At 34.7% G+C, this 13,297-nt stretch overlaps 1 protein-coding gene across 4 annotated transcripts in view; it reads left to right on the top strand.

The window, feature by feature from the left end:
- The window catches only part of LOC127731788 (GA-binding protein subunit beta-1-like), a 38,375-nt gene that overhangs the window by 13,681 nt on the left and 11,397 nt on the right, over positions 1-13,297 (top strand). For 3 of the 4 annotated variants that reach the window (XM_052240625.1, XM_052240628.1, XM_052240629.1), the window contains exons 7-12: positions 627-698; positions 4,370-4,523; positions 5,929-6,027; positions 9,473-9,592; positions 10,800-10,996; positions 11,400-11,784. In XM_052240625.1, coding sequence (XP_052096585.1) covers positions 627-698; positions 4,370-4,523; positions 5,929-6,027; positions 9,473-9,592; positions 10,800-10,996; positions 11,400-11,784 — 1,027 coding nt within the window. Of the gene's footprint in view, positions 1-626; positions 699-775; positions 797-4,369; positions 4,524-5,928; positions 6,028-9,472; positions 9,593-10,799; positions 10,997-11,399; positions 11,785-13,297 lie in introns of all 4 variants that reach the window. The other variant, XM_052240626.1, reaches the window with a different exon arrangement.

Below are 13,297 nucleotides of genomic sequence, written 5' to 3'. Positions count from 1 at the left end.
AGTGTTAAGCTATACAGAACACTTAAAGAATACCAGAGGCTCACAGAAGAATAATAATGATGCAATAATATGTTTTTGATTTAAAATCACGTGATTTACTTGATTAATTTATTTTTGTTTTCAAAACATCAAAATACATAAAAAGTCACAAACATGCAAACAGTATACATGAAATCTAAAAACTTTATTGAAAAAATATTTTTAACGAAGAAAAAAAAATATTTGTCAAGATGAAAACCTTGCATTTAAAAAGAATTACTCAAAATTTAAAGAAACAATAAACATATACTAAATATATATACTGCATGGTGTACATTTAACAAATACCTGGTACTGGAAAAACATTAAGGCAAGGTAATCCGTAATATATGTGTAATTCAGGTTTCAGACAGGGTATATAATGTGACATTCCCGGCCTAGGGTTTATATCCCCTTGCTAAAGAGACCTAAATAACATATATAATTGAGATTTAGACACTGATCTCTGAATGTCACAATTTTAAATCTTTAAAGTATCTTAGTTCACATGCAGTACACAATGATTTTCCCAAAATAATTTGATATATTTTCCTCATTAGAACTATTTTCCAACAGTTTATTTTAATCATATGACTTGGTTTTTACAGATGCAGTATGGTGGTACAGTACAACAGTTAGAAGATGTAAAATCACATGAGGTCATGGTCAACGGTACAATGGTAAGTTGTCATAGCAACACACACACACAAGGTCATGGTCAACAGTACAATGATAAGTTGTCATAACAACACACAAGGTCATGGTCAATGGTACAATGGTAAGTTGTCATAACAACACAGGAGGTCATGGTCAAGGGTGCAATAGTAAGTTATCATAGCAGCACATGAGGTCATTGCACTACAAAAGTCAAAAAGTCTGAAAAGACCAGTTTTTGTCTGAATTTGCATGAATTTTTACTCGACATTCTTAATTTGTCTGAATAATTTTTAAAAATTCTTGACAGAGTATGAATTTGTCTAATAAGGTTCTTGATTTTTCTTGACAAGTGTCTTGACAGTATGAACTTTGTCTTAAAATTTCTCGACACTTCCTGTATCATCTGATAAGAGTCTGGATTAGTCTCGACCAATTCTTGACTGTCTTAAATTTGTCTCGATCTGTCTTGACATATTCTTGACATTCTTAATAATGTCTGAATATGTCTCGACATATTCTTGACATTCTAAATAATGTCTGAATATGTCTCGACACATTCTTGACAGTCTTAAATATGTCTTGACACTATCTCAACAGTATAAATTTCGCCTGAAATGTGAACAGACTTATTCTGCACTGTTTATGACATTCTATTGCTGTTATATACTCCTTTTTATTATGGCTAAACTAAACTTTGAAGAATCAAGGATTAATTTGGTATAGTAAGATACCCTTTTGGTGCAACTAAGTTGGAATACCCTGAATAATCCCCCATGTAGTTTAATTTTGATTTATTTTTATTAAACATTTAAGTAATTGTTTTCACTTGGAATATAAGTCGAAGGTATTGACAAACAGCATTTAGATTTTTGCCGTTCGCAAAACGCCAGTCAAATTTGCTTTACTAAAATTGGTGTCTTGTATCTCTTTTGGACCCCACAATTCATCTTTTGGGTTTGTGTGGCTAAAAAAAGAGGGGGGGCTTTCGTTTAAGTCAAATAATTTGTTCCCATCTTGATTCAAAAACCTTATTCATTTTTTAGAACAACCCAAAAACATTTTTTATTCAAATTTGAGTGTTGAATTTTATAATTTTTTATCAAAAATAAATATTTGTGATAACTCCTTCCTGAAAAGAAAAAAATGTTTAGATCTATATTATGCATGTCTGTTTGAGAACCATTTCATAAGACTGATGATTTCTATAGAAATCATTGATGGGACCCATTATAAATACATTTTTTTTATTATTCCTGGAGTAGATAATAATTTTCTTTTAATCTTTGGGAATTATTCAATTTGTTTTTATGTTAAAATAATTAACTTCATAATTTGTTGAAGAAAATCCATTTCAATTCAATTTTTTTTCATCAAAATGATGATTTTCATTTTCATCTATCAACAAACTTTTTAAATTGTAGTGGCATGGTCGGTCAACAGATAAGTTGTATGGCTGATTACAGGTAAAGCAATAACTTCTATTTGACAGTTGCGTGTACTCTAGGGTGTGGAATACCTTAATTTTATGGGGAACATCCTGTCCATGTGTAATACTTAATATATTCCAACAGATGACATTACACAAATTTTTCTTCTGTTAAATGAATGATTTGTATATCATCATAACTTGCTATTTATATAAACATCATTTTGGTATAATAATTATTTACCATATCAACATTGAATATTATGAATGTAGAATGATATATGTCTACAGTATGATTGGTTTGAATCATTTAATTTATAAGATTTAGGAATCAAAATTTGTAATTATTTAAAAAACCCACATTGAAATTGTTTTATATCAACACACCCACATTTGAATTATTTTATACTTTAGATTTCATAGCCATATTTGCATTTGTAAAAATATTTATATACCCAAATTTTCAATTATTTTACATGCCCAACTTTTATTTTTGTTGTAAAGAAGTGTAACTTGAAACAACAGTATATCATATAAAGAGAAATAAAGATTAAAGTTATATCATGAATATTGGTCATGATTTGTAAAACTCAGAACTGTCAAGTAAATTTAAGACTCGATTCAAAATGTTCAGAATATGTCAAGCCATACTGAGAAAAAATAAGAATGTCGAGAATATGTCAAGAAATTTCAAGACAGTATTCAAATGTCAAGAAGTTGTCAAGAAATTTTAAGACCATATTCAGAATGTCGAGAATATGTCGAGTAAATTTCATACAAATTTAATATAAATGAGAATTTGTCAAGAAAATTTAAGACACAAGTCATACTTTTGGAGAATGTCGAGTAAAAGTTCATGCAAATTAAGACAAAAACTGGTCTTTTCAGACTTTTAGACTTTTGTAGTGTTGTCACATTACACTGGAAAGTTGTCATAGCAACACATCAAATTATGGAAAAGGGTACAATGGTAAGTAGTCATAGCAACACGTGAGTACATGGTCAATGTTGTTTTTATACTGCAAATATTAAAAATGTTCCAAATGATATAATTATATAAATTTGAAGCAGACAACAAAAAACATTCTATGCATCATACATATACTCCACAAATCACATTATCAAGAAACAAACAATATACAGTGAAACTTCTCAAAACCAGCCGTTGGACCACGGAAAACTGCTGGTTTGTTGAAAATTGAAATCATCAAGAGTTACTTTTCTTCAATATGTGGGTTTGAGTATATATGTATCATAAAGTACGTCTACAACTTCTATTTTATCTTATTTTATTTTTTTATTTTGCAGGAATAATAAATAAAATATACTATACATTAATGGTATTTCTTTAATAGTTAATTAAAATGTTCTAGTAAATGTTTTAAACTGTGTATGATGATTGGATTATAACTTAGCACTAGCATATAAAGATAAAAAAAAAACTTAGCACTAGCATGTGTATTTAACTTGACTTGTCATCACATAATTAGCTTGGGAATAGAGATAAGTTTGACAGGTGAACAGTAGTCAGTTGGCATGCAGATGACCTGATTGACTGGAGTAACTTCTTTGTTTGCATAACAATTATTTGTATGGCTCCGTGATTTCAGATGACAAGGCCGGTTTTATGAGGTTAAATTTTATTGATTTTGATTAAACAAATACAAAAATACCGGCCTGTATCCAGTTTAAAGGGGTGGCAAGTTTTATAAGGTTGCTTGACCATTTATTTGAATATGAATCGGCCAGGACTTCTTGATCTGGCCGGTATGAGGGGAGAACCAGCATTCAGAGGGACCGGTTTAGAGAAGTTTCACTGTAATAGGATTAATTGACTGATATTGGTGTTTTTCAGCATTATTAGCTATATCACATCAGTCTATTGTTGGAGGAACAAAATAAATAAGGAGATATAAACAAATCTTTTATGGTCACTGACTTCACAAATAACACAGTTGTACTTTTACATGATGGAATATATAGCTATAGTTCAAAGCATTGAAACTGAAGTGAATTTTAAATAGTTACATGTAGATTAGGTACCACTTTTTTACTCACATGGGGAAAGATGAACCACGCAATGTTTAAACAATATATAAATTTTCAAAGGGCTTGTGTGTAGACTTCGGCAAAACATCAAAATCAATATCCACAAAAAAACAAGTTTTCCTGAAATCATAAGAATTCGTACACGAAAATAAATGAATCCTTATTAAGCAAATAAATCTTAAATTATTCGACTTTGTAAATTTGTTCTTTACTTTACAGCATGCTGACTTGTCAAGTATAACAGAAGGTGATTCTATCACCATAGAAACCACAGAAATTGACCAATCAGATAATATTGAAACTGTGACTGTGACAACTGATGAACAATCTAACAAAGATGTTTTACCTGTAAATATATTCCAGAATGTCTCAAGTAAGTCTTGAAAACTTGTCTCAATCACATGACTGGAGAGTTTTGCTTCCTCCTCCTGTCTACTAAGCAAAGCCCACTCATGTCCTCTCAAATTAAACATAAAGTCTTGAACACTCATCTAAATCACATAACTAGAGGGTCTTGCTCTCTCCTCCTGACCATTGTGCGAAGCCCACTCATGTCCTCTCAAATTAGACATAAAGTCTTGGAAACTCATCTAAATCACATGAATGGTGAGTCTTGCTTTCTTCTACTGACCATTGTGGGAAGCCAACTCATGTCCTTTTAAATAAACATAAAGTCTTGGAAACTCATCTAAATCACATGACTGGAGGGTCTTGCTTTCTCCTCCTGACCATTCTGGGAATCCCACTCATGGCCTCTCAAATTAAACATAAAGTCTTGGACACTCATCTAGATCACATGACTGGAGAGTTTTGCTTCCTCCTTCTGATTACTAAGCGAAGCCCACTCATGTCCTCTCAAATAAACATAAAGTCTTGGAAACTCATCTAGATCACTTGATTGGAGAGTTTTGTTTTCTTCTCCTGACCATTGTGGGAAGCCCACTCATGTCCTCTCAAATAAACATAAAGTCTTGGAAATTCATCTAAATCACATGACTGGAGGGTCTTGCTTTCTCTTCCTGACCATTGCGGGGAGCCCACTCATGTCCTCTCAAATTAGATATAAAGTCTTGGAAACTCATCTAAATCACATGATTGGAGGGTCTTGCTTTCTCCTTCTGACCATTGTGGGAAGCCTGCCCACTCATGGCCTCTCAAATTGAATATAAAGTCTTACAAACTCATCTTAATTTTTTTGTGTTTTGGGCAAAAACTAAAGAAGGTAGATAGAAACTAAAAAAAAAATAATAATCAGCAATACAAGATCAACAAAAAAGAGATTTTTGTTATGAATTCATTTCTAGTGTACAGTGCTGGAGAGTGACTACTGTTGAAGATGCACATAGACCAAGGTGAGGGACACAGGCTTTTCAGAGCCCTTAGATTTACTTCATTTAAGTAGATTGAAATATTTATTACTAAATTCAAGTGAATTGAAGTAATTTGTTTTTTACTTAAACTTTTAGTTTTTACTAATTTAATAAAGACTAAAAAACTAAAAGTTTGGTAACTTCAAGTAATTCCCTAAGCAATTTTTTAGAAGTTAGTATAAAGTGTACAACAAAGCCAAGATGGTCCTAAGTGTCAACTTTACTTGTACTCTTTGATATAACTTGAAACTGCTACAACACATTACTGATATGCAGGGGAAACCAATAAATTGCATGTAAAACTGGTGACGTTTTCCTATAATTCTACTGTTCATACTCAACAAAAGACTGATCTTAACAAGCACAAACATTAGCATTGACATGACAAATCATTGTTTTGTTTTTCAGGAAGTATAGAATCTGACTCATCAGAAACACAGAATTCCTCAGTGTTAGCCACTTTAGCTGCTTTAGCAGAGGCCACGGCACCAAATACAATTCAACAAAGTAAGTCTCATTCTGTACAAACAAAGACAAACAATAAATATAGTCTGACTTGGTACATAGACACATTGGTAAGGAGTGGTTTCAACAGGATTCAGGAAAGGGCAAAAAACTCTTGAGGAAATAACAGAGGGACAGAAAGGGAAAGTCACAACAGGACACATGATTTTTGAATGAACCCTTCTGTCCCTCTGCTTTTAAGTCCCTCCTTACAAATGTGTTGCCTATCTCTACCATCTGTTGTTTATCTTTGTTCGCACATCTAATTTTGGGAGGAGTTAATGGGTTTTAATTTCTATGGATAGAGGAAAAGGCATTTCCAGGGATACATAAACTTGTGGGTCACTGTTTCAACAATAGAAAATAAAGTTTGAAATACATAAATATCATGATCACGTTTAGATGATAAAGCAGAAGTTAAATTGTTTTCAATTGTCAAAATCCCAGCTTTGTAATTGTAGATAAAATAGATATAAGAAGATGTGGTATGAGTTCCAATGAGACAACTCTCCATCCAAGTCAAAATTTATAAAAGTAAACCATTATAGGTCACAGTACGGTCTTCAACACGGAGCCTTGGCTCACACCGAACAGTTAGCTATAAAGGGCCCCAAAAAATACTAGTGTAAAACCATTCAAACGGGAAAACCAACGGTCTAATCTATATAAAAAACGAGAAACACTTATGAACCACATCAACAAACAACAACTACTGAACATCAGATTCCTAAAAACCTAAGACCACACATGTAAGCAAGGATTGAAAAATTATTCATTTCAAACCTTGCTTACATGTGTGGTCATAGGTTTTTAATAATTTGTTTGTACTGTCTTGTATTAGGTATACAGGTTTATTCAAAATTACAGTTTTGAAAAAATGTCACTTTTTACTTCTAAATTTGTATAAAACTTGCTGGTTAAATGTAAATTTTAAGCTGTTTGATTGTTCAGTTTCCATTTTCCCCTTGTAAATAGATATACAAGCATGTGTTAAGCTCCTAAGTAAAACTTGAAATTTGAACAATTAAAACATTGATGATAGAGCGAAGCCATTCAAGTTCACAACAGGTAAGGATAATTAGCACCTTGTTATTTCTGGATTGTTTATTGCTGATGGCTGTATTCACATGATCAGTTAATGATTGATTGTCTGTCATTTCCACGTCATGTGACACACTGTATTTAGTAATTCGGTAACACCTGAGAAAGATTTGTTTCCAATGGAAATCCAAACATTAACAAAATGGCTACCTCTGAGATGTAATGTTTCTTTTTAGCTCACCTGGCCCAAAGGGCCAAGTGAGCTTTCTCATCACTTGGCGTCCGTCGTCCGTCGTCGTCGTTAACTTTTTACATTTTGAACTTCTTCTAGAGAACCACTGAATGAAATGAAACCAAACATGGCATGAATGTTCCTTATGAGGTACTGACCAAGTGTTGTTACTTTGTAGCAGATCCATCATCCAAGATGGCCGCCAGCGGGGGACTTAGTTTAACATAGGACCCTATGGGAAATACATACAAATGTCTTCTTTTAGAGAACCACTGAATGGAATGAAACCAAACATGGCATGAATGTTCCTTATGAGGTGCTGACCAAGTGTTTTTACTTTGAAGCTGATCCATTATCCAAGATGGCCGCCAGCGGGGGACTTAGTTTAACATAGGACCCTATGGGAAATACATACAAATGTCTTCTTTTAGAGAACCACTGAATGGAATGAAACCAAACATGGCATGAATGTTTCTTATGAGGTGCTGACCAAGTGTTTTTACTTTGAAGCTGATCCATTATCCAAGATGGCCGCCAGCGGGGGACTTAGTTTAACATAGGACCCTATGGGAAATACATACAAATGTCTTCTTTTAGAGAACCACTGAATGGAATGAAACCAAACATGGCATGAATGTTTCTTATGAGATGCTGACCGAATGTTGTTACTATGAAGCCGATCCATAATCTAAGATGGCCGCCAGCAGGGGACTTAGTTTAACATTTGACCCTATGGGAAATACGTACAAATGTCTTCTTTTAGAGAACCACTGAATGGAATGAAACCAAACATGGCATGAATGTTTCTTATGAGGTGCTGACCGAGTGTTGTTACTTTGAAGCCGATCTATAATCCAAGATGGCCGCCAGCGGGGGACTTAGTTTAACATAGGAGCCTATGGGAAATACATACAAATGTCTTCTTTTAGAGAACCACTGAATGCAATGAAACGAAACATGGTATGAATGTTTCTGATGAGGTGCTGACCAAGTGTTGTTACTATGAAGCCGATCCATAATCTAAGACGGCCGCCAGCGGGGGACTTAGTTTAACATAGGACCCTTTGGGAAATACATACAAATGTCTTCTTTTAGAGAACCACTAAATGGAATGAAACCAAACATGGCATGAATGTTCCTTATGAGGTGCTGACCAAGTGTTTTTTTACTTTGAAGCTGATCCATTATCCAAGATGGCCGCCAGCGGGGGACTCAGTTTAACATAGGACCCTATGGGAAATACATACAAATGTCTTCTTTTAGAGAACCACTGAATGGAATGAAACCAAACATGGCATGAATGTTCCTTATGAGGTGCTGACCGAGTGTTGTTACTTTGAAGCCGATCCATAATCCAAGATGGCCCCCAGCGGGGGACTTAGTTTAACATGGGACCCTATGGGAAATACATACAAATGTCTTCTTTTAGAGAACCACTGAATGGAATGAAACCAAACATGGCATGAATGCTCCTTATGAGGTGCTGACCAAGTGTTGTTACTATGAAGCCGATCCATAATCCAAGATGGCCGCCAGCAGGGGACTTAGTTTAACATTGGACCCTATGGGAAATACGTACAAATGTCTTCTTTTAGAGAACCACTGAATGGAATGAAACCAAACATGGCATGAATGTTTCTTATGAGGTGCTGACCGAATATTGCTACTTTGAAGCCGATCCATAATCCAAGATGGCCGCCATCAGGGGACTTAGTTTAACATTGGACCCTATGGGAAATACGTACAAATGTCTTCTTTTAGAGAACCACTGAATGGAATGAAACCAAACATGGCATGAATGTTTCTTATGAGGTGCTGACCGAGTGTTGTTACTTTGAAGCCGATCTATAATCCAAGATGGCCGCCAGCAGGGGACTTAGTTTAACATAGGACCGTATGGGAAATACATACAAACGTCTTCTTTTAGAGAACCACTGAATGGAATGAAACCAAACATGGCATGAATGTTCCTTATGAGGTGCTGACCAAGTGCTGTTACTTTGAAGCTGATCCATATAGAGTGTTGTGATTATTCTTCATTGAATTCTTAAATTATTAGTTTGCTGTGACCCACAAAATCCATGGAAATTTGTATCCAAAGAATAAAAATGATTCCTAAGTATTAAGATTTAACAGAAATATTGTATTTTTTTTTTTTTTTTTTTTAATCTTTAGACACAGCCACAACTGAGGCCATGAATTGGTTGGAAAGTCAGGGTATAACCATGATAACGACCTCAGAGGGAGGGATCATCACATCTGCTATCGATAGTGGACAATCTATTACATTAACAGGTAAGAGCTTGTAACCATAGTAATCAGGGTATAACAATGGTAATGACCTCAGAGGGAGGGATCATCACATCTGCTATCGATAGTGGACAATCTATTATGTTAACAGGTAAGAACTTGTAACCATAGTGATCAGTGTATTATAACCATGATAACGACCTCAGAGGGAGGGATCAGCACATCTGCTATCGATAGTGGACAATCTATTATGTTAACAGGTAAGAACTTATAACCATAGTGATCAGTGTATTATAACCATGATAACGACCTCAGAGGGAGGGATCAGCACATCTGCTATTGATAGTGGACAATCTATTATGTTAACAGGTAAGAACTTATAACCATAGTGATCAGTGTATTATAACCATGATAACAACCTCAGATGGAGGGATCAGCACATCTGCTATTGATAGTGGACAATCTATTATGTTAACAGGTAAGAACTTGTAACCATAGTGATCCGGGTATAACCATGATAACGACCTCAGAGGGAGGGATCAGCACATCTGCTATTGATAGTGGACAATCTATTACATTAACAGGTAAGAACTTATAACCATAGTGATCAGGGTATAACTATGATAATGACCTCAGAGGGAGGGATCATCACATCTGCTATTGATAGTGGACAATCTATTACATTAACAGGTAAGAACTTGTAACCCTAGTAATCAGGGTATAACAATGGTAATGATCTCAGAGGGAGGGATCAGCACATCTGCTATCGATAGTGGACAATCTATTATGTTAACAGGTAAGAACTTGTAACCATAGTAATCAGGGTATAACAATGGTAATGATCTCAGAGGGAGGGATCATCACATCTGCTATCGATAGTGGACAATCTATTATGTTAACAGGCAAGAACTTAAGACAGCCAAAAGACATTGAAAGGTCAACAAACAGACTTCAAGAATAGTCAAAGGTCAAGTGTCAACACCCAATAATTCAAACAACTAAAAGACATTTAGAGCTCAACAAAAGTCTTTAACAATTATCAAAGGTCAGAACCCAATAGCACAAACAACCAAAAGAACTCTAGAGGTCAACAAAAAGTGCTCAACAATAGTCAAAGGTCAAAATCAACTACCAATAATTGAAACAACCAAAAGACATCTAGAGGTCAACTAACAGACCAACAATACTGGTTCAATTTCTTTACAATATATTTAGAAGCTTGATTGAATCTAGTAATTGATTTATTTTCCAGAGGCAGGAAAAATTGCTCTCAACTTCATCAAACAGCAAGATGGAGAAGAAGGAGAAATTGTTGTTAAACCTGAAGTTGACCTTGGTCCTGAGGTCATAGAGGAAGCTGCTCACATAGGGGGTGATGTTGAAGATATTGTAACAGGGCTCCCAGAAGGGACAGAATTGGTGACAACAGGAGGAGATATGGATGACCAGGTAAGTGTCACAAAGGGATAATGTTGTAGATATTCAAATGGGGCTCCCAGGGGGACAAATTTAATGACAACAGGAGAGAATATGGATGACCAGGTAAGGATAACAAAGGGATAATGTTGTAGAAATGGGGGATCCATGGGGAGGGGGAACAAAAATATATGCTTAGTATAATTTAAATCTGCCTTTTCTATTATTGGATTTATAATATTGCCTTTACAAGAATGTAAATATTAAGTCATCTTTCCGGCATTATTTGACTATGACCTCATTTCTGTGATGTCATAGTAATTATTTATCCCATTTTAGCCAGTTAAGGTCAGTTTTATCACCATAATTTTCCATTGCATAAGGGAAACTAAATTTTGACCAGGAAATCTTTTGAAATTGATAATTCATTTTACAGAATGTTTTAACGATCGTCTCAAACCAGAATCTGGGAGGTGTAACTGAGGATGCTGGGATTGTTGCCATGGGTGATGATGTAGTTACCATGGAAAATCAGGATTTAGTTGGAGATGTAACAGAACATTCAGATGGTATTGTTATGGTAACAGAAGTGACAGGAGAGATTGTTACACCGACTGATGGAATGTTGACCGTTACCGAGGTAACAGATGATGTCACAAACGTGACAATGGAAGGGGATGAAATAACAGAAACAGGATTACAGATCTCAGACGAAAATAACTTACACATCTCAGATGTTACTACAGTTACAGAAACAAATAGTTTACAAATTTCAGATGTTGCCATGGTAACAGAAGAAGGAGCCGGGGGAGATGCTTCAGGTTGGTAGTTATTTAAAGTTAAAAAAAAAAAATTAGAAGGGCAGAGAGAGAATGTTGTCTATTCTGTTGACACCTATTCTTGTTTTACTTCACCTGAAGATGAATGAGGGTCTAGATGGGGGTTCCACCTGAAGATGAATGAGGGTCTAGATGGGGGTTCCACCTTAAGATGAATGAGGGTCTAGATGGGGGTTCCACCTGAAGATGAATGAGGGTCTAGATGGGGGTTCCACCTGAAGATGAATGAGGGTCTAGATGGGGGTTCCTTCTTTTCTTTATTCTTTAATATTTTTGCCTGTTATTCTCTATAGACCTTATCTCTATTTGTCTGCCATTACTGGACATCACAATAGAAAATGTCTGACACGACAAAGGAAAAGTGATTGTTGTATGATGTCAATAGTTCAAGTATCGCAGATATCCAAATAGCGATAAGGTCTATTCTTTATATTTCAACACCCCATTTTTCTGTATTCTGTATATTTGAGGATTTTTTTCTCAATTTTTGGGGTACGAGTGCCTTCAGGCAATCTGTAGACTCTTTTACCATTGACTCCCTTCCAAGACTCTCACGTCAACTGTTTTGTGTTTACATTAATAGGAACAACTCAGATTCTTAAGATTGTCCTGTTATAAAAAGTAAAAACAAACAAGAGATTGAATTTAAACAACATTCTGTTAAATTTCTTCTCATAATCCTCCTGTTTTGATATCTCCCTTTTTCATTTGCGTTTATTTTCCAATACGGAAAATTAGAATTAAGCAGTATTTATATTTAGGGTTTTATATATTTAGAATCACGTCAGAGAGGGAATTCTGTAACCAGAATAATCCAGTCGTCATATTACGATCACTTCGATCACTCCATTAACGCCGGTCAACCGGAAATTAAAAATAAGCTGCATCATGGGATCAATGTATCCTGACGTATGGCACGAAAAAAGGAGGAGTTTAAAATTGTTTGTAAACATGTGCAATGGAGCATGAAACGTGTTTTCAATGTATACACGTGTTTGAACAGAAGAATTTAGCGAAGGAATGCAGACGAAATATTCAGAAGATTCATGGTGAAATCGATATAACTAGTAGAAATTTTGAAGTCAATTTACGGTGGTGTTGAACTGTATGATGGTTTTGAACAAGAATGTTTTGTTTGGAGTAAGAAGTGCCATAATGTCATACAGGGCATCCCGAATAATCCAGTCATTATATTACGATCACTTCGATCACTCCATTAATTTGAATTTTCCAAATTTTATGCAATTTTATTGTACTACCTGGATTGGGTAAATTTGATCAAAAGGGCAAAATTTTGAAGGAAAAACAAATTTTAATTTTTTGAGTATTTTACTGAGAAATTAAAATGTACTCAGTTATTTGTAATGGGGGAAAGTAATTTAGACATCAATGAACATGATAAATAGCTTTTTTTTTTAACAAGACATCAATGAATAGCTAGTATTTATATCTCAGTCATCAAAATTTCCTTAAACATGTTTAATGTATTAAATGA

The sequence above is a fragment of the Mytilus californianus genome, unplaced genomic scaffold (assembly GCF_021869535.1).
Source record: "Mytilus californianus isolate M0D057914Y unplaced genomic scaffold, xbMytCali1.0.p SCAF_20, whole genome shotgun sequence".
In the NCBI taxonomy this organism is placed as follows: domain Eukaryota; kingdom Metazoa; phylum Mollusca; class Bivalvia; order Mytilida; family Mytilidae; genus Mytilus; species Mytilus californianus.
This window is presented reverse-complemented; position numbering and strand designations above follow the sequence as displayed.